Below are 22958 nucleotides of genomic sequence, written 5' to 3'. Positions count from 1 at the left end.
ATCTTTTGTAAGGCAGGTCCGCTAGTGACAAACTCCTCCATTTTTTAATTGGCTTGTTAAATGATTCATAATTTGGGCAGCGTCCCATCCCACAAGTAGTGGGAACTCCCAAATTCCCTCAATTTTTGTTTGCCAGAAAAAGTCTTTATTTCTCCTTCGCTTTTGAAAAATAATTTTGTAGGGCACAAAATTCTAGGTTGGTGATTGTTTTAACACTTTAAATATTTCAATCCACTATTCTTGCTTCCATGGTTTTTGAAGAGAAGTCTAATGTAACTTTTATCTTTGTTCTTCAGTTAGTAACTTTTTGCCTCAAGCTTCTTTCAAGATTTTATTCTTTGTTTTTGATTTTGGGCCATTTGAATATCATATGCCTAGATGTGTGTGTGTGTGTGTGTGTGTGTGTGTGTGTGTGTGTGTGATGTTTGGTGTACTCTGAGCTTCCTAGATCTGTGATTTGATATCCATCATTGGCGTGGGGAAATTCAGTCATTATTTCTTCAAATACTTCTCCTGTTCCTTTTTCTCCTTCTTCTCCTTCTGGTATTCTCATTGTCCAAATACTATACCTCTTTTAATTATTCCTACAGTTCTTGGATATTCTATTGTCTTTTCATTCTTTTTTTCTCTTTGGATTTCAATTTTGGAAGTTTCTATTGACACTTCTTCTAGCTCACTGATTCTTTCCTTGATTATGCCCTGTGTATTGATAAGCTCATCAAAAATACTTTTCATTTCTGTTGTGATGTGTTTGATTTCCAGAATTTCCTTGTGATTCTTTCTTAGAGTTTCTGTTTCTCTGTTTACATTACCTATAGTTTATTTTTTATTAAAAATTTATGTTTTAGTTTGAGCATAGGTCAAAGGCACAGCTTGGTAAATTTTCGAACTTTTTATTGTGTAACCTATACCCAGAAGGCATAGCAACAAGGAGCCTTCTCATGCTTCCTGCTACTAGTTACTACTTGCATCTCTAAAAGTTGCCCTCATCTGACTTCTAAACACAGAGATTAATTGAATCTGTTTTTGGATTTTATATAAATGAAATCAAGCACTTATGTATTCTTTTATGACTGGCTTCATTTGTTTCACATTCTGTTGGCAAGATTCTTCCATATTGTTGTGTATAGGTCCCCATTGCTCTATAGTCTGTATTAAATTGTGTGTGTGTGGGCATAATGTTCAGCAAATAATGTTCAGTGTGTGTGTGTGTGTGTGTGTGTGTGTGTTTGTGTTTATATGTGTATATTCATTTATTCTGCTGATAGGCGTAAGTTGGAACTGTTTCATATAGTGTTGCTATGTATATTCTACTACATGTATTTTGGTAGCCATACGTATATATTTCTGTTGCTTATATTCTCAGAGAAGAATTGCTGGGTCATAGGGTATGTATATGTTCACTTTAGGTACACGGCGCCAAACAGTTTTCTAGAGTGGCGGTGAGAATTTATATTCACAGCAGTATATGAGAGTTCCAGTTGCTCCATATCTCATCTGTACTTGATATTTCCCATTTTTTAAATTTTAGCCGCCCTGTAGGTTTGTAGAAGTCTCTCATTGTGGTTTATTATGCATTTCTCTCATGACTAATGAAATTGAGCACCTTTTAAAGCACTTTTATGTATTTATTGGCCATTTGAATATGCTCTTTTGTAATATATTTGGTCATATATGTTGCCCATTTTCACTAAAGTGGTCTGTCTTTTCCCTACTGATTTGTAGGCATTCTTTAAATATCAGGATGCAGCTCCTTTGTTAGAGATAGATTGATACTCAGAAATCTGTAAGTATACCAAAGTCCTAGAGATGTTTTTCTTGAAAACCTTTTTTGTGCTGAATATATTTTTCTCTTTAAGTGTATCCATTTAATCATATATATAACCTGAAGAGTTTTATTAGAAACAATTTCTAGAGGATAAATTATTTTTTCCCAACTTTTCAGATTAGGTAAATTTTAAATGAATGTAAATCTTTAAATATTTAAATGAATGTAAATCTTCCTGTTTCCTCGGCTTATTATTATGTAACTTCTTAACTGTCTTCTATGCTTGCAAAGAGATTTTCAGTTAGTTTTATTAGTATCTCCGGTAGCTTAAAGGGATGGGCTTCTAGCCCTATTCCAAAAAAGAGAATGCCAATCCCAAGAGCTGCATATCGGTGTATCACCTCATGCTTCCAATACAGAAAAGCTAGATTAGGTCCCTCACTTTCTTATTCCTGCTTTGCTCACTGAGGCATATCACCTTTCACCTTAAATTTGAAGGTAAAACTTCTACATACATTTTTAAAAACTTTTGGTGAATTACAATATAGATGAAGTCAAGTGTAACCTAAGGTATATAAATCAGTGAAATGTTATATATGATTATACCCACGGAATCACCTCTCAGATCAAAATACAGAACTCTCCTAGCACCCAGACAGCCCACCCTCAAGGTAACCACTGTTCTGACTTTGATCACCATAGATCAGATTGAGTATCCCCAAATTTTATATAAGTTTAATCATAGTATGGGATTTATTTTGCTGAACATTATGCCCAAGAGATGGGTCCATGCTTTGGCATGTAGACATAGTTTGAAAACAAATTATATTTACTTTAACAATAGAAAAATAACTTTTTCAGTCTGTTCTGTTTTGTGATTCTTTCCTCTTAATCCTTCACATTCTCTCTCCTGATTATACATTGAAAGCGAGGATAAGTAGGAGAGAACACCCTTCATTGATATGCCAGTGTGGTAGAGTTGACAGAGTCTTGATTGAGCACGTTAGAGTACTGTACAGCATGGCAGGAGCCAAAAAGACTGAAAAGTCACACTCCCCTCCTATAATTAGTTTTTAAAGCTCAGAGGGCTATTTGGCACATGGATGAATATAGAATCCATTGCCCTTTGCATTGAATAAAGGTTATGTTCCCTTCATTACTAAATGAGGCCCTTGTCTCTTCTTGTTTTTTTAGCTAAAAAATAAATTATGTTATTTCCAGGCTTAACTTTGAATAGAGGGGGAAAAATATAGGTCAAGCCAGGGTTTTACTAGAAAAAGGAAAAATAGCAAATATCCTTTTGTTCCCCAGGAAGCTGAAAGCAGGCGTTGTAGCCCATTGTCTTTGCACCTGTCATATATATGTATATATTTATCCTTTTGAGATCAATGAATGTCCACTGATAAAAGCAGTCCCGCTTTCTGGAGGTATAATTAACAGAAGACGTAAGGTGTTGGGACAAGTAGCAGGGGTGAGGAGGGATTGTCTAGGAGTTGGGGAGGCCATCTGTATTAGAAAGATTGTCCCCCAAAACCTGTGAACCCCCATTTCACTCAGTGACCCAGGATTTTAAAAACAAGAATCACTTCTCTAGAGCCGGGTTTGAAAATCCTTAAGTAGATAGATGTGATTAGTGAGACCAGAACCAGAGTCTTCAGGTGATAGAAATCAAGGAAGATATAAAGCCTACAAATTAGTCTTGAAGTCTAGCAGGCAGTAAGATGAATGATAAAAAAAATCATACAATCTGTTTGAACAGTTACAACAGTCAGAGTTGATGGTATCTGGCACTGTATAGCAACATTATGAGTTTTCAGGTATGATGAGGAAACAGAGGGGTAGAGAAATTAAGTAACTTCCTCAGATCGACAGAGCTACTAAGTGACAGAGCTAAAATTTGAGCCCAGAAGGTCTAGCTCTAAGAACTACCCCACCACTATCCTCCAGCCTCAAAGTAGATCAGGAATTTATAAGTTTGAACTTTTGAGTTATTCCTTCATTTTCATTGATCATTATAATCTTGACTGGTTTTCTAATTATGTTATGCTAATGTCAGACATTTGTCACATAAGTGCTTTTCCTCTGGATTTAGTTTGCAGTTGTTAATATTCATTGTATTGCATTGTTACGAATTTTCTGAGTTTTATGTTTGCCTAATCAAAGAAAAGAAAAAAGAAAAAGAATCATAGTTGAAAAAAGAAAGATAACACAAAGAGAGTGAAAATACAAAGATGATATAAAAGAAATTATGTAGGTTTCAGAGAGAGTGTAATGCAGACCTGAATAGGGAAGAGAGAGTAAGGATGTTTTAGCTATATTTAGTTACTGAGTGTTTTAGAAGATAACTTCTTGTTTTATCTGGAGAATCAAGTGAGTGCCGTGTTTATTAAGGCTGCTTTCTGTTGTCTTATGAAATTAGGGACTCAGTGTTACTAAAGAACAGCAAAATACTATTTCAAAGAGCAAGGCCATTCCTGAGATTTTATTTGGTATGAGTTCTGTATTAAATGGTAAATGAAAAAAAGAGAATGGAAGAAGAAAGGTTTGCACCTTCACCTGCCTTCTATGAAACCCTCATAGTACATTACAGATCCTCGGTAAATGCTGGATGAATGAAGCTAATTTTAAAATGGGAAAAATCACCCATTCTTCAAATGAAAAGAATAAAATGTAAAGAATGGTGAGCCAGTGTCTTAACTGGAAGAAAGTGCCTTCAGTGGCCTCCCTGAAAGTTGCACATGTAGGACCATGTTCCTTTTGGAAGCTCACAGGCCCAGGTTCTGGTCCTTGGTACGGCCACTAATTAGTCTGTTTTATTTCGGTTTTGCCTTTGGTAGGTCTTTACAAACCTGTTCGGTTTCTTCAGCCAGCTCAGATTTGACAGAGAGGCAGAAATCTAGTGGGCTTAGAAATATGTTTAGATGAAACATGGTATGAATAAAGTAGAACATAAATAATTTTCATAAAAATTCCATCTGGAAATTTCAAAAGGTTCTCAAGACAATATAAGCAATAGCTGTTAAAAGGTTCCCAATAACAGGATGCCTGGGTGGCTCAGTGGGTTAAGTGTCTCTTGATCTCAGCTCAGATCTTGATCTCAGGGTCCTGAGTTCAAGCCCCACATTGGGCTCCACACTGGGTATGGAGCCCACTTTTTAAAAAAGTGGGGGAGGGTGCCTGGGTGGCTCAGTTGGTTAAGTATCTGTGTTTGGCTGAGGATCCATCCTGCTTCCCCCCCCAACCCCCATCAGGCTTCCTGCACAGTGGGGAGTCTGCTTCTCCCTCTGCCCACCCTCCACCCCCCACTCAAGCTCTCTCATGCTCTCTCCCTCAAATAAATAAATAAAATCTTAAAAAAAAAATTCCCAATAACTACAGCTATTGAAGAATCTTTAGATGAATTAGAAGGAACAAGTAAAAGATCCAGTGCAGGAGAAAATAGGCTAGCTAGCTTGAACAAAACGTTCGTTAGAATGGAGACATGTATTCCACTATCTCTGCAGGCTTAATATGACTTAAAAATATAATTATAAAAGGAAAGATGAATCAGGAAATATGAATATATTAAGTGAGTACAAGGGTAGAAAATGCTTTGCTAAAATTTTTTTTTTCCCCTCGATTAAACAAGATGAAGGTCATAGACGGATGTAGGGCACCGCCAGGCAAGACCAGGTGAGAAGCAGACTTAATCTCAAAATTAAACAAAAAAGACAGGTAATTAACTGGAGACTCAGCTACAAAACATATCAATTAATGTTCAAGACGATTGCATTAGGCACTTTGTTATTATATTAAAATGATATCTCTCTTGTTAGCATAAGATTGTCAGTAAATGAAAAAGACATTAAATCTCTCCTATATATTGCATAAATGCTAATCTATGTAGACAGTTATTGGAGGATTATAATTATTCATTAGTATTGGTAAGAAGTCGCTGATAGAGTGTTTTCTACATTGTGTTTTTTTGTATAATTTCAGATTGTGGAATTACTTAACTTTTTAAACTTAGGTTTTAGTTCATTTAACACCATTCCTCTTTCTCTCATTTGGAGTCTTAATCAAAGAGAAGATAATGATCTGCCCAAATGAGTCCCACTCAGCCCTTCAGAAAGAGGCTGAGAATAGTGTTCTGTGTTGGGAGGGATACCTGTTACCAAGCCCAAGTAAGAGCAGGAAGAGGTGTTCCTAAGACACCGGCCAACAGTGAGACAGTCCAAAACCACCGCCAAGGAGGCCTGTGCCTGCTGTTGTCTTTCCCCAGCTCTGTCTCTACTCACATACGCTCTCTGCTGCAGGCTGACATCCTTCCAGGAGATGAACCGCTCACCTTCTCACCCGCGTCTTTTTTTCTGTACTGAACTTTTTCCAGTTCTCTATCTACCATGCTCTTTCCTCCCTCTATGTGTTTGCCATGCCCATTGCTCTTCCTGGAATGTCCTCTGCTCATCTCACCCCTGCCTCCTGTGTACCCTGTCCTGTTCTGCTTGCAAGATTCAGCTCAGGTATCAGTTGCCTCTCCAGCATTTCCTCCCCAAAACTCTCTCCTGCTCTGCACTCCTCCCTGCTTCCCTCCTGCCTTAGGGGCTCAGAGACTAGGAGGGTAGTTAAATAAGCAATTTATCATGTGGGGAGTCTGCTAGAGGTAAAGACATGCATAAAAATCTAAGAGGCCAATAGATTAACTAAAAATAATCATGTAACTACATTAAGAAGGGGAATTGGATATAATGGGGGGGAGGGAAGAAGGGCAGTCAGAATCAAAATATCTAAAATTAACACATCAACAAGTAGCAATTTCCATGTGGATGTAACCACTGGAAGAACTAGGAACAGAAATAGTTGGTTTTTGTAAGCTATAGGTGCTTTCTTCAGGGGCACAAGACTAAGGGTGGGTAGGAGCTGGACAGGGGAATCACTGCTGAGCATTATAAGTTATTTAACTATGAGTAATTATTACTTAGAAAAAAATTCCACATATCCTCAAACCATGTTACTATTCACTGCCTGTTCACTAATTCTCTACAAATACATCATCATTCTAACATTTATGTTTACCCCTGCAAAAAAATCTTAATCTGAAGCCACCTTCACTTTTCTGCCCATTTGATGCAAAGCATTTACTCTTCTCTGTATTATCTCACTTAGTCCCGGAGGTCCCCATCTCTTTCTTGGTCTTCCATATAACCCCTACACCCCTCCCATTCCTCAGTTCTTTCTCCTTCTCTGTTCCAAGAAAGCTACCTTGAAGGCAGACCACTTCGTTGTTTAGTTTGGGAGTCATTGCCTTTGTTTGAGATCAGGTGTTTAGTGTCTCTGCCCTGAGTAGATTTAATTTATTCAAAAGGAGATTGTATGGTAATTTGAGAAGTAACCAGAATGATTGGTGAGCTGGAATACTCAGGTGCGGAGGCTCAATGATACATGAATTTTGACTTTTAAATCTGCAATCATTCTCGGTAGTTGAAAAACCAGAGTATGTGTTCAACTTATGATTATTGGTTATTTTAATCCTACATGTGATCATCTGTTTTGAAGCTTAATAAATGTTCTTTATGGAAAACTATTGCTATTTGTATAAATACGTAATGTACAGTTGTTCCCGGCAGAAAAACTGTGTCCCTTAGAAGTCCTAGCACCTATAGGAAAAGCGTGTGCCTTATTGTTAATATCCAGTGACAACAATTGAGTGACAACATCCTACAAAGAAAACTTAGTTAGCCAGGCTTATTTAGTGGCTTAGCTGAACAAAGCATGTTCTGCGCTATCAAAGCACTTCAATGCAATTTTATTCCAAGTGGATTCTTTATGAAAACTCGGAGCAGGTGCCATCAGCCTGAAAATAATGTGCTGTTCACAATTAGCTCTTTGCTTGTTGTAACCTAGTATCAATTTCTCTCTCTCTCTCTCTCTCTCTCTCTCTTTTTTAAGATTTATTTATTTGAGAGAAAGTGAGTTGAGAGCAGGGGAGGAGCAGAGGTAGAAGGAAAGAGAAAGAGAGAATCTCAAGCAGTCTTCCTGCTGAGTGCAGAGCCCAACACAGGTCTCGATCTCAGGACCCTGAGATCATGACCTGAGCCAACATCAAGAGCCAGTCACTTAATAGATTGAGCCACCCAGGTGCCCCAACCTAGTATCCATTTCCGTGGAATTCTTCTCTCCTTACTCACTGATACATCAGTGTACTTATCTGCTTGGTTCCAAAAAGGGGGTAAAGAATGTGGAGAAAACCCTAAGACTGAGATTTGGGCTTCTGCCTCACCCTGCCCCTAGGCTAAAGCTGTCTTTAGCCAGCTCCCCTTACTTCTCCACACCTCTGCCCCTCCTCTTTAAATGACAGTCATTAATTCTAGAACTTACACACTGTGTGTGTGTGTGTGTGTGTGTGTGTGTGTGTGTGCGCGCGCGCGCGCACGTGTCTACTACATTAGGTCATGTTTAATGTCCAGCAGAGTTGTATTTTCATGTTGTATGTTTACATTTTAGAGTAGATGGAGCCCTTTTGTAATCATACACCTAGTACATTCTGTCCATTTTGTAGAATTTTTAGTATAATTTTACTATGCTTTGGCTCTACTCAGGGTTCTGGTTTTAGTATGATTACATTTATGGCGTATTTTTTGCAAACATTCATCATTCATTTGATATCTCTGAATCACAACTTTGAATTATTAAGCTGATCTTACAAGAAAATTTGGTCAATTCTTCAGTGACTATTGTTTTCCAGAAAAATGTTGTCATAAAAGCATAGGGTGCCTTAAAGGCTTTTGAAATCAAATCCCAATCAAAGTAGGATTTGACACCTGATATCAAAAGCATAGGATTAATGACCAGAGTACTTACCTAGTATCATTGCTCTAGAATTTGGGTATTGAATGCCAGACCTCGTGTGAGCCACACAGTGGTTGCTCAGTAAATGCTTGTTGCATGAATGTATGTCTGTATTCATGTACTACTTGATACAGTAATGGAGTTAAAGAAGAGAAAGGATAGCATAGAATGAGTCTCCGAGTATTGGGTATGTATTAGTCAGCTCGGGCTGCCATAACAAAACACTGTAGATTGATTGGGTGGCTTAAATACCAGAACTTTCTTTCTTTCTTGCAGTCGTAGAAGCTGGGAAGTCCAAGACCAAGGTGTCGGCCAGTTCAGTTTCTGATAAGAGCTCTCCTCCTGGCTTCAAAGGCCCGTTATCTTGGTACACCCTCACACATTGGAGAGAGAAAGAGAGATCTCTCTCATGTCTCTCCGTGTAAGGGTATTAACCCATCACGAGGGCTCCACTTTCATAACTTAATTACCTCCCAAACATCCCACCTCTAAATATCATCACTTTGGGGTTTAGGACCTCACTACATGAATTTCAGGAGTAGGGAATTCACTTCAGTCCATAACTGGGTGAAAATACTTAGCTGTTTGCCTACAGTCTGAGTCATAATTTTATATTAGTGACTGGAAATGAGCCAGAAATTTTAAAAAGCTAACTGTTTAATGTATAGAATATATTGTTAGTAACACAGGCAAAAGAAGAAACATCATGCTGCTGGAGAAGATAAATGATGAAACTATAATTACAGAAAAAATTTAAGGAATTGTTTGTCATATGACTTACACAGTTCCAAATCAAATAGGAGCAGAGGTGTGTTGTGTTGTCTTGTGTTGTCTTGTGTTTTTACATAAGGAATCTCCCATTGTGTATTTGGACCTATCACCCAGTCACTTCTAGTGACCTGTGATTAGAATCTTGGCCTCTAATTGGAGACTCACTATTTGGACCCTAGTGTTTTGCTACCAGCCCAGCCTCTATGGGCTTCATGATGAAAAAAGTGATCCTTTAGTGTCTGTCTTTTAGACAGGGAACCCACGTAGAAGTGAAATTGCCCTTAGCAGAATGGTGCCTTTGCCCTGCCGTCACCTTGGTGGCTCCAAGCCCTCTTCTTCGAGAAGAAAGTTATTTGAGCATAATAGTTTTTCTCACCCATAAGAATACAACACATAAACTATTCCAGGATTCATATACAAGGGCAGAAAGATGGACCGGCAGAAGAAGTTATGCATTTATGCCTGCACGGATTAAACGTGTCAAAACATAAGTGACTGTCATTCTAAATTTCATCTCTTCGGATCTGAAATAAGAATGGCGGGACGCTCAGTTGGTTGGGCAGCTGCCTTCGGCTCAGGTCATGATCCCAGCGTCCTCGGATCGAGTCCCACGTTGGGCTCCTTGCTCCGCAGGGAGCCTGCTTCTCCCTCTGATTCTGCCTGCCACTCTGTCTGCCTGTGCTCGCTCGCTCTCTCTCTCTGACAAATAAATAAATAAAATCTTTAAAAAAAAAAAAAAAAAAGAATGGCAAAGACAGTTTGTGAGAGTTCTGATTGCTTTTGTAATATTGTTCAAGTTTTTAATTCGGCACATTAAAGTCTCATCGTATGTGTTATGTTATACCCTGTACGAAGCCTTCATTCTCAGAAACTCAATGCACTGGGAAGAAACTTCAAGAGTGATTCCTGGGAGACTGCTGTCCTAGGAAGTGTTTTGGGCAGTGATTTTGAAAAGCACAACAATTATCCATTTCTTCCTCGCTTCTTTTTTTTTTTTTTTTTTTGAACTTAAACTTTTTTTCAATGATAAGTTCACAGAAAAATTGAAATAACCATCCAGTGAATGCTTGTAGGCTTTGACTTAGATTTACTGACTGTTAGCATCTTGCCATATCCACTCTGTTCTCACCAAATAAATGCACTTAACTTGTCTCTTGCCAGACCATCAAAAAGTAGGCTACCGACATGGTGACCTTTCATCCTTAAACATATGAGCATTCATCTCTCAACAATAAGGGCATTCTCCATGTGCGCGTCATTACCACATATTTTCAGGTTTTTTTTTCTTTGCTCCCATAGCAGATTATCAGAGACTTAGTGGCTAAAAACTACACAGACTCATTTTCTTACAGTTCTAAAGGTTTGAAGTCTGACCCGGGTCCCAATGAGCTACAACCGAGGTGTTAGCAGGATTGCACTCCTTTCTGGAGGTTCTAAGGAAGACTCCATTTCCTTGCCATTTCCAGCTTTTAGAGGCTGCCCTCATTTCTTGGTCTCTTTCCTCCACCTTCAAAGGACTCTCTGACCTTCTTCCATCATCACATCTCTCTCCCCAACCACAGCCAGAGAAGGTTCTCCAATTTAAGGACCTCTGTGATTAGACTTGGTTTTACAAAGTAGAAAGGTGCCTGTTATTATGAAGGGACTCCACTCAGATTTGACAGATGTGTGTATGTCTCCCCGCTTTAGCAGTACTTGAGAGTGGAGTGCTCAAGAAAGTCTAATTCCTTGATAAGAAGCAGTTTTTATATATCTTGAGGCAGCAGGACTAAGGGCTGTGGAATCCCTGGGCAAAGTGAAATCCTAAAGCTCCTGTGACTTGTGAGGGACAGTGGTGGCTGTGGCCCTGATTAGTAAACTAAGGACAGGAACTGGCTCTGTTCCCACCTTTGCTACAATGAGCGAATGCTCACATCTTCCTCTGTGTGTTTTAGTTTCTCTATAAAATGCTTGGTCAACGTCTACCATCTTTGGGACACCCAGCCAAGAAACACCGTTACAGAGGTAGGCAGACTTTAACACCATGTTTTTCAAACTCTGGGCTACGGCATATTAGTGGACTAGGAAATCATCCTGGGGGCTTTTGCCCCCACCACAGGATCTAGGACAGAGCCCAGCTAATGGCACAGATCCTTAGTATATATCCAGTAAAGAATGGATGACTCAATAATAACAAGACAAATAACCCAATTAAAAAATGAACAAAGCATCAGAAATGACATTTCTCTAAAGAAGACATAAAACGGTCAATAAACACATGAAAAGAAGCTAAATATCATTAACCGTCAAGGAAATAAAAATCAAAACCACAAGGAGATATATACTTCCTTGGGGCACCTGGATGGTACAATCGGTTAAGCGTCCCACTCTTGATTTCAGCTCAGGTCTTGATCTCATGGGTTGTGAGATCGAGCTCCATGTCAAGCTCTGCACTTGGCAGGGAGTCTGCTTAAGATTCTCTCTCTTCAGGGCACCTGGGTGGCTCAGTGGGTTAAAGCCTCTGCCTTCAGTTCGGGTCATGATCTCAGGGTCCTGGGATCGAGTCCCGTATCGGGCTCTCTGCTCAGTGGGGAGCCTGCTTCCTCCTCTCTCTCTGCCTCCCTCTCTGCCTACTTGTGATCTCTGTCTGTCAAATAAATAAATAAATCTTTAAAAAAAAAAGATTCTCTCTCTTCTTCTTTCTCTGCCCCTCCCCCCCCCACTTGGGCACACATGCTCTCTCTAAAATATATATATGTATATGTATATGTATATGTATGTATTTCTTTATGTCCACTAAAATGACTGGAATTTTCAAAAGGAGAGATAATAGCAAGAGTTGGCAAGGATGTAGAGAAATTGGAATCCACATATGCTAGTGGGAAATGGAAAATGGTGCAGCCATTTTGGAAAACAATATGGCATTTTTTTGAAAGGTTATAGATAGTTACCCTGTGATCCACCAGTTGCACTTCTAAGTGTATATACCCAAGAGAAATGAAAACATACAACCACACAAAGATTTATACATGAAAGGTCATAGCAGCAAAACTCATAATAGCCTAGAAATGGAAACCAACCCTAATGTCCATCAGCCAATAAATGTGTAAACAAAATATGGTATATCCATACAATGGAATATTATTTGGTAATTTAAAAAAAGGAAGTACTATGACAGGCTTAGACAGGGATGAAGAAACCAGTCACAAAAGAGGACATATAGTGTGATTCCATTTATATGAGTATAAATCATATGAATGTCTGTCTCTATAGAGGCAGAAAGTAGATTAGCCTTTACTTAGGGCTGGAGGGTAAGGGTCAGGAATAAGTATGAAGTCTAATGGGTATAGGGTTTCTTTTTGCGGTAACGAAAATGCTCTAAATTGTCTTATGGTCCCATTAACTGTGATTATATATAATGACATAACTGTGATTAATACTTTTGAGTTGCACGTATTAAATGGGCAAATTTTATGACATAGGAAATATATCCCAATAAAGCCATTATTTTTTAAAATGCCCATGTCTGAGCCCCACCCATGACCGATAAATCAGTTTTCACAGATGGAGTTTGGCATGGGGAACTTTGTTTACACTTTTCTAGTTCAGCTTTTAATGTATAGCCAGATCAAGAACCCCTGTTTTACACTAACACCGACTCCCCTCTCAGGACCAGAATGTCATAGATCCACGCATCCAACGTTTTGTGCCTGTCGTGGTGAGTGAGCTGATGTAAAGGAACAAGAGAAAGAGCTGGTGGTCAAACCCCCACCCGCTTAATGGTCTTGATTGATTCTTCTGGCTGTCTTCTGTGAGAAACCCAGAAACTACAATTTCCCTGCAACCAGGAGAAAAAGAACAATAAACTAATGTTGTTCTAAGCCCCAAGCAGGACCTGGGGGCAGAGAAATTGCTGATATTTTATCTATTCACCGAGATCGCAGAGAACACCCTCGGACCCCTCCCGGACTCATTCCCGGTCTGTCCCTGCACAGAGCTGTGGACGGCTCCGTATCATCCAGCCAGGCCGGAGCAATGCAAGTTTGTACATGGCGGAGAGACTCTAGGCAAAGAAAGCAACTGAAAAAAATCCTTGATTGTGATTATAGACAGAGACAAATTTCTAAAGAGGAGCAATTACTTATTAAATGTGAAAAATAGCTGTTCCCATGAGAGTGTGTGATGAAATGCACACGCATGAAAATGAGTGAAGGATAGACTTGGGGATGAGTTTTAGCAGTTTCTAGGAGGAAAGAAATAATATTGTAATCAAGATAACTGGGCTGTTTTATTCTTATTTATGAGGATTTAGCCAAGATTATCTTAGAAAAACAGTTTTTGAAAACCTGATTAAAGAACCCATCAGAATGCGTGCTACCCCCATTATTTTTGACACAGACGAATTAAGTTTTGAAAGGGTTGAAGATGGAGCAGTTGTAAAAAGCAGAAGTGATAAATGGATGCGTCATTGTCAATCTCAATAGAATCAGTCAGTCTTATTAGGAATCTAGGTAGGTGACCTGACCTTTCTATAACCTTCATCAGTTTAGGCTCTGACAGATAATGGCTAAGTGATGTCTACCGGTCACCTTAACATGTCTCAGTTTGTCTGCTCATACGACAGGACTAATTAATTCCCATGCCAAATAATTGACTCAGTCCCCAATAGCAATGAATATGACCAGACGTCGTCATTAGATCTAACGTGTAAGTCAAGGTCTAACGTGGAAAATAGAAACGATGTCAACTATTTACCTCCGAGAGAATTTAATGTAAGGACTTGGTTATACATTCTAATGCGGGCCTATGGACCAGGAACATTCAGATAACCCACAGGTTAGCAAGAGCAAGAAGCCACTCCCCTCCCTTTAGCTGGAATGCCAAAGGACAGAGGAATGTTGTACACCACAGCTGGGTAGGAGTGGAACCAAGAAGATGCATCTGTTGCTGGAGACATGACCCAGAAGGCAGAGAGGGCAGGGGATAAATGCCCTGCCTTCTCCTCTCCCTTTGCCCTTCAGTGTCCCTCCCGTCGAGGGCCTCCCAGTGTCCATACCCAGCTGGGAGCCTGGAAAGCAGGCTGCAAGGATCAGCCCCTGCCTCGCCCCAGTACAGATCAGAGCAAGGGAAAGATGAGGAATGGATCTTAAAGCACACAGGCCCAGGAGTTTTAGTCTTACCCCTTGTGTTGCTCTCTATCCATTCTCACCCTTACGCCCGTATTTTAGAACTTCATACTTCTGCCTGATATCAAGTGCTGTTCATCATATAAAGGCATTCCCTCCCTGTCTCCCCAATACTCACTGTATTCATCTCAAGTCTAGGATTGCCACTGTCCTCTGTGGTCATGTCTCCCACTCCCTCTGCTTCTCCCCAGACCTCTCTCTGCATCTCTTAAAAAAAGAAAGAAAGAAAGAAAGAGAGAGAGAAAGAAAGAAAGATGAAGAAGAAAAGAAAAATTGGGAAGTTGATCACTACCAGCTCCTCATATAAAATAGTGGGGTAGAGACCCCCTCAAACCCATTAGGATGGCTACTATTTACAAATTAATTGGAAATTTTAAAACCAGCAAATAGCAAATTTTGGCAAGGATGTAGAATAATTGGACCCCCTGTGCATTGCTGGTGGGAATGTAAAATGGTGCAGCCACTGTGGAAAATGGTTTGGTAGTTCCTTAGAGAGAGAAACACAGAGTTACCATATGACCTGGCAATTCCACCTCTCCATATGTATGCAAAGGAATTGAAAGCAGAGGCATAGATACTAGTACCCCAGTGTGCATGGAAGCATTATTGACAACCAGCCTGCCCGTCAGCCATTAATGAATAAACAATATGTGGTATGAACATAGCAACAAAATATTATTCAGCCTTAAAAAAGGAACGAGTCTCTGATACTACACCATGGATAAACCTTGAAAACATGTCAATAAGCCAGACAGAGAAGGACACGTATGGTATGATTCCATGTCTGTGAGATGTAATAGACAAATTCCTAAACACAGACTCAAATAAGGGTTGCCAGGGACTCAGCAGCGGGGGTGGGCAGGGGTGTGTGGTGTAGGGAAAGTTACCGTTTAATGGGCACAGAGTTTCTGTTTGGGTTGATGGGAAAGATCTAGAAACAGGTCGTGATGATGGTCACACATTGTGAACATACTTAAGGCTATGGAACCGTATACTTAAAAATGGTGAAAATGATCAGTTCTATGTTACGTAGATCTTACTACAAATAAAAACTAGTAAGGAAAGTGGAAAACCAAAAGAAACTGTTGGTTGATGTATGCATAGATACGCCAAGCAGTTCCCAGGCAGCAGGAGCTATTTCTTCCCTCCTTCTTCTACCCGCCCGTCCCACTGTGCACTCTTGGCCTCTGCTGCCACCTCAGCTCGACAGAGGTCACCACCTGTATGTGTTAAACTAATAAGCCTTTGTTCCTAGAAGAGCTGAGTTCTTAGCATTCCTGCCTTTATCGGGTTGCCCTGCATTTTCCCTTAATTTCACCATGGACGTAGAAACACTAAGATGGATCCCAGTGAATCTGACATGGTCTGCCTGCGCTTACAGTGTAGAAGTCACAGACTTACCCCTTGGCATCACAGTTGGCCCTCTCGGCCTGTTGGTTCAGTGGTGAGAAGGCCAAAAGGCCAGATGGCCGTCTCTGCTACCAGTTTTTTGTTGTTGTTGGTTTAAGATCTTTATTTATTTGACACAGAAAGAGAGAGAGAGAGAGCACAAGCAGTGGGAGTGGGAGAGGGAGAAGGAGGCTCCCTGCTGAGTAGGGAGCCTGACATGGGGCTCAGGACCCTGGGATCATGACCTGAGCTGAAGGCAGCCGCCCAACCGACTGAGCCACCCAGGCGCCGCTCCTCTGCTACCAGTTTTAATGGAGTCATTGTTGCAACTGCCCACGGAGACATTCCTTCCCCAATACCTGAAAACCCACCTAGCCCCAAGTTGGGGGAAGGGGCAGGAGTTGAACCCTGTAACTGTTTATAATCATGAGAGGAAGGGCCATTCCTGCTTTTATTCCTAACTTCCCAGGCCTGTATTTTCTTATTATGGCGGCAGGGGTTGGGGGTACTTGGGGGGAAGGGGTTGGAGTACTGAGTCAAGCCCTCCAGCACTCCAGCCTGATAAGTGTTAGCTTCCAACTGGACCCTTAGCTGAATCCTGCAGGGGCCATCGCACCCCTCTGTCAGGCCAGCTCCTTCCGGGGGGATGGCCGAAGCAACGAGAAGGGCATTCCGGGAACATCAGCCCTCCCTTATGCTTCTTTTCCTGTAAAAGAAATTTCATGGCCAGAAATACTGTTGAATAGGATAGCAGGATTGTCAATAAGACCTTGGGGAAATCTGACAGTGGTGCTAGTAGAAACAGGCAAGCGGTTCTGTTAAGTGGCTGTGACAGCGGTGGGTACAATACTGCCCCTTCTGAGAGGGAAGAAGCCTGTGGGAGTCAGGTTCGCTCTTTGAGCTGGTCCTTGCTCTTCCGCGCTTGGTCCCACATCAGAGGGGAGTGCGCTCCGGCAGGTTTCCTAGGCTCCTGGGCGATAGGAAGCCACGGGGTAGACTGGGGGAGTTTTGAGAGGAGAGCAAGGGAATGTGAATGTACATGGCATGGGACCAAACAGAGCCCAGATCTGCAGATCAGTCATTCTGAAACAAATTATTTGTGATGTTTCTTCCCTAAGTGCATTTAGTCTGCTGAAGATGCAGATTTTTTTTTTTTTGGCCTTTCTAAGATTTCAGCCGATAACAGAACCATTTAAAGACTAAATGGAGACAATTTTCAGCATCTTTGGCAAAATTCTCTTAAATGAATTCTTGTCGGATAGACCTCCTTCAAGATTATAATTGTGTGGTAAAATTAAATTAAACGGGTTTTACACTCTTGGCAAAAATCTCTTAAATGGATTCTTGTCAGATCAGGCTCCTTCAAGATTATAATTGTGCGCTAAAATTAAGCCTCACAGGTTTGACACGTCTGTAGTTTTTCTATAGGCATCTACGTGAGCATGTTGGCCTACCGCTGGCGAAGGGGGCTCCTTGCGCGGGCCTCGGTAGCTGGCCCACACAAGTTTTGAGTTCCGGTTCCTGTTCCCAGCTCCGTCCGATGACCTGTGGGCCATGACTGAGTGCCTGTCCCATCTGGATTTCTGTTACTCCTCTTTCTCAGGGTAATGATGATTCTGCTGCCCACGTCAGCCAAATATATGTAATGTCTTCCTTCATTAATGGGCTTGCAGAAGCAGCAGAAGGTGAAGAGTAGGTAGAAATTCAGATCTAGAAAGAGAAACAGTATTGGCCCAGATGCTGGGCCGTCGTCGTTCTGGTAGTGAGATCCTCTGTGTCGGACAGGGACGGCATCTTGAGCAAGCCTGGAGCCTCGGTCCGAACCAGCCAACCACCCATTGCCTCCCCATGTGGCTTAAGTAACTGTAACACCCACATCCTCCTATTTTCCGTGCTGAAATTCTTGATGTGTCCCTTCGAAACATTTTCTCATTTGTGGTAGGGTTTCCAAGTTTTGTTTTTTAATTAAAAAGTAAACATGCTCTTTGAAGAAAATGTGGAAAATACAAAAAAGCTCCAAGCACGATCTGGTTACACAGTTAGCATTTGGATATGTAGACATCGGCCTTTTTTAGTTTAGGTAGACATATAATCTTTTTTTTTTTTAATATCCTACAGTACATATAGTTATATAACAGCTTCTTTTACTCAGCTGGGGATCATAGCTAAAAATAAGCCATAGCCAATATTTTTCTATGGTATCAAGTGTTTTCTACTATATAATATCTAATGCCTGCGTAGTTTTCCATAGTGTGGATATACCATAATTTATTTAAGAAATTAGAAGGTTTAGAGAAAAGATCTGTAGTCAAGCAGCTAAAGCCATCCCCTTAAGGTTATTGTAACACATAAAAACCATCCACCAAGCTCTTTGACACACACAAATCCTCCATGGAATGATTTGTGTGTGTGTGAAGTGGTTATAACTGTCAATCATTTATTCCCGATGTCATGGCTTCCGTGCGCTCTCCAGGTTGTTAGGGGATGATTATGGATTCCTGTCAAATGAGATGTGTCCTGTGTATTCAACATGAGGCGGTTTGTATTTTTCTCAGTCTGTTGCTCTCCCGTCGGAGGAGGTTAAGCAAATCTGAGTGAGCCAAAGGGAAATGGGATAGGCACCCAGGGCAGGAAGCACACCGCAGACTTGCCCAAGGCCCAGAGATCCCCCCACAAGCAGATTAGACTTCTACATAAATACATTTGTCTTGATTGTCACATTCCACCCAGGGTTACACCTACACGCATAAAAATACCTCCGAGCCTGTTTTTCAAAGCTGTTTGCCTCCCCTGTTGCCTTTTAACCACCCGGCTTGGAGGCATTTTTTGTGTTATATCTATCAAAGATGATTAAGGGGCTGGGAGAGTTGATATATAAGGACAGATTAAGAAAACTAAATATTTACAGCTTGACTGAATGACAGCCACAGAGAACCCTGCCGGGCTCAAATCAGGGAGGAGACATTGTTTTGCTTTTCCCCGGTAACTTGATTTTAGGGATATCTAAATTCAGGGAAAGTTTTCCGAGGTTGACATCATTTATGCTAATTCGATCATTGTGTCAGTTAGAAATTGCATTTAGCTGTTAGTGGCAGGAACTTGGAATCGCAGTGGCCAAAACAAATAGGGTTTTATTGTCCCTCCGGTGACACGACGCCCAGAAGCGCATTGTCTGGGCCTGCACTGCAGCTCCGTGGTGGCGTGGGGGCCCCCATGCCCTCCTAATCTTTGGCTCCATTATTCTCAGCATTGTTCTCATACTCAAGGTCATCTGATGTTCGAAGAAGCACTATTACAGCTTCACCTGCCATAACTGCATTCCAGAAAGGCAGGGGGCACAAGAGGTCCCTGCCAGCCGAGATTGCTCAAAAGGGCTTTCTTGGAAGCCCACTTACTGATTTTGATTTATAGCTTATTGACCACCGCTTCTGCAAGAAGCGCTGGGAAATTGAGCAGGGGATTGTTTTGTTTTGTTTTGTTTTGAAGTTGAACACACGGCTGACCCCCAGTGTCCTTTGGACGCTGACAATCCCAGCATCCTTTGCCTAAGAAGGCATGGGATGATGGATACTGGGCAGGGAATTAGTGGTTTCCATCACAGTAATTTACCTCTTGAAGATTCTCGGAAATCCAGGCTCTGAGACATGGTGACATTTGCTGTGATGCTATGAGGTTCCATTTGCAAAACTAGCCCTTGAGATCTAATTGGCTTACTTCTGATCACTTGTCTATTTTCATTCATTCATTGTAGCATTACCCTGGGTTGACGCCAAATAAACCAGCCATCTCAACAGCCTGTAGAGTGATGATAACTACAGCTTGTTGGCTTTCACCAAGTTCCATGCACTGGGTCACGCACCTCACATCACCTGAATGATTGTTTCAAAATCCTCCAAAAGGGGTGGGGTGTGGAGAAAGACAGGTGAAAGAAGACTGACCCGTGCGAGATTATCCTACCATTCTCTCTACTTTTGGAATTACTGAAATTGTCCCAGTAAAGGTTTCTGAAGTCCCCTCTGATGTTTATATTACTTCATCCAAGGTCAACACCCTCACCTCCAGCTAACGAGGATCAGAGACAGTAGATCTCCGGCAGTAAATGGCCGAGTTAGGATTCAGCACTAGGTTCGGGTGACTTAGAAGCCTGTGCTCTAACTCTTAGTACTCAACGAAAGCGTTCTTTCTGAAACTGGTTAGAGATGCAGACTTTAGGATTCCACCCCAAGACCTTTCGTGAGACCGCTGAGTCAAGTTCATATGTGCTCTTCCGGTTCCCGGGCACAGTCTCTGTCGCCTCCATGACCATAGCTTACCCAACTCAGTCACTCGAGGATGACTTTTCCTTAAAAAAACTGGAACCCTGCGTTGAAATAAGAAGCCTCATGGAGACTCACTACTCGGTAGCACACACATTTTTAAATAAGTTTGTAATTCACAGCCGTTGTTTCTCTCCACATGGAACGTCTGCTTTGATGCTGGGCTCCAGCGATGAAGCATTATCCTGACTCTGTCACCTGTTACTCCTCACCTCTGGCTTGAAACATAATTTGGTTCCTGCTCCTTAAAATAAAGCCTTTGTTTCTGCTCACTTAAGGCGTTCTGAGTTTTAAAAAGCTTTGGGACTTTCAAAGAGAACTCTCCAGGTGCCTGTTCCAACCTTCACCGGCAGCGGCTCTGCGTCCCTAAAAAGACAAGATTTTTCTCCCTAGCAGCCTCAGTCGTCTTCTGTCATTTCAGCCCTCTGTATTTCTGAAAGGAAGGGCACTGTGGGAATTAGACAGTCCCAGCTCTGCCACTCGCGTGTTATGTGGGCACAACGGTTCACCTTCTGAGCCTCCGTTTCTGCCTCCGTGCTGTGGCGGCACTGCATGGTCTCCAGGGGCCCTCCCAACTCCCTCCTCCTGTGACCCCACGGGACTTCATTTTTTAACCTCCCCCCACCAGATATCATGAGCATGCTGGCTTTTGTGTGCAGACCATCCAACTTTACTTTTCCAGTCAGTGAAAGGATCCAGCATTGGTTTTTATTGGTCTCTCTTTTCTAATAGTACATACCTTACTGCCTTGTAGTTTGCTTCGGATCCCTTTTACAACAAGTCAGGGAATGAATGAAGGAGGCCTCTCATCCATCTCAACTATAATCTCCTCTCTTAAAGAAACTAGACCCTCTTTGCTTTTGACCATTTTTTTTTTTAAAGATTTTATTTATTTGACAGAGAGATCACAAGCAGGCAGAGAGGCAGGCAGAGAAGGGGGGTGGGAAGCAGGCTCCCCACCAAGCAGAGAGCCCGATGTGGGGCTTGATCCCAGGACCCCGAGATCATGACCTGAGCCGAAGGCAGAGGCTTAACCCACTGGAGCCACCCTGGTGTCCCTGCTTTTGAACATTTTAAAACATTTTCTAGCTGATTAACTTGGTGGTTTTATTTATCACAATAACCTTCAAACCATATACATATTTCATGCCCTAAGCTTTTGGTCAGTGTCCATAGCAGAAGAGACAAGGAAAAAGCCACAAGAGAGCGGGCATCAAAGCCATCCCCAGGGACCATCACTGTCTAGGTGAGGCCCCATGCTGTTTCCTGTTGAAGGTATGAGCATCAGGGAAACTTCATTCTTCTAAGAACTGTCTTTCTCCTACTGGAACAATTGTAAGCAATAGTAAACCTGGGAAAGATAGCATGCTATGAAATACTAACAACCCTGCCTAAAACGGTATTGCCCACCCCTCTCTTTTCCATGCTATATGTGAAATATGTTTCTGATTTGTCTCTTAGGGCAGCCTTTGGCAAGGAGTCAGAAGTCCTTATTGGGAACCTGGGAGATAAGCTAATCCCTCCGCAAGACATCCTCCGTGATGTCAGTGACCTCAAAGCTTTGGCCAACATGCATGAAAGCCTGGAGTGGCTAGCAGGTCGAACAAAGTCAGCTTTCTCCAATCTTTCTACGTCCCAGAGTAAGTATCTATACGGCAACGGTTGTGGGGATGGCGGAAGAAGCCAGACTGGGTAGTTTCATTTGAAACACAGGTGCATATACATGTCCCCACATGAGGGGTGTCCCAAGTTGTCAGAAGGTCCGTGCTAGATCTGTGCAAGAACTCTGTGTAGGCTGCACCTCTCACTTTGTGATCCTGCTAACGGAAGTAATTTCCACTTGCCTGTGTGGAGCATGGAAAGCCAAAAAAGGTTCACGTTCACCATAGCTTGGTACTAAAATTCAAAACATAAAATCGTGGAAAAATGCACCACTGTGTCTCCAGAACAGAAAACAGTGCCTTCGTCCTCCTTACAACTTCTCAAGCATAGAACTGTCCCAGAGCTGAGCACACGGCTGATGTTTTCACTTGAACTGTCGTAAAGCTAATGAAAAAGTGTCCAAGAGAATAATACAAGTGACGAAGGTGCTAGAAAATAGAGACACCGAGAAAAACAGTGATTCCCAAAAAGGGATAGCTGAGAGAGAACTTAGAGATTTCAAGGAATGGCAGGCATAGGATATGAAATAAAAACGGGAAACTTTTTTCTATTGAGGACCAATGACTCTGAGAAAAATAGTTTGAAAACTTTAGGGCACATACACTTTATTCACTGGTGATAAAATAAATACTTTAAGGCACATCAAAAGCATGAGTTCAGAAGTATGTGTTAGGCCGTTAAAATAGAAGCAAAGAAAAAACGATAGGAAGAAGGAATAAAGGTGCTGACAGATTTGAATACATAAATAAACAGCAGGAAAAAAGTAAAACAACAGCAGTAACATGAAAGAAACAGAATCAGCTTTGAACTTGATATTAGAGTTAACTGTTAGGAGATAATGAGAACGAAAAAGCCTGCATTGTTTGGGCTGTGAACTTCAGAGTAAGTTATTTATTATCATTGTCTTTTGAAAAGTCATGATTTGGTTAACCCACGGCTTCCAGCCTGGAGATGGAAGAGGTGGGGAGGAAACTCACAGGGTCAATTCTTCCCTGAAATACGCACCCCCTAGAGGCTCAGAATCCGTTGAAAGCTCACCAGCCTCTCATTGATGCTGTA

The 22958-nt window shown here is 41.5% G+C and overlaps 1 protein-coding gene across 1 annotated transcript in view; it reads left to right on the top strand.

Annotated features, from left to right (window-relative positions):
- Nucleotides 1-22958, top strand: part of LOC111151981 (exocyst complex component 4) — a 722606-nt gene that overhangs the window by 587189 nt on the left and 112459 nt on the right. Inside the window, exon 14 of the mRNA XM_022510235.1 lies at nt 21699-21877. Within this exon, the coding sequence (XP_022365943.1) occupies nt 21699-21877 (179 nt within the window). The remainder of the gene's footprint in view (nt 1-21698; nt 21878-22958) is intronic.

The sequence above is a fragment of the Enhydra lutris genome, unplaced genomic scaffold (genome assembly GCF_002288905.1).
Source record: "Enhydra lutris kenyoni isolate GAN:26980312 unplaced genomic scaffold, ASM228890v2 scaffoldscaffold27, whole genome shotgun sequence".
Classification (NCBI taxonomy): domain Eukaryota; kingdom Metazoa; phylum Chordata; class Mammalia; order Carnivora; family Mustelidae; genus Enhydra; species Enhydra lutris.
Note: the sequence above shows the minus strand (reverse complement) of the source record. Positions and strands in the feature narration are given on the sequence as shown.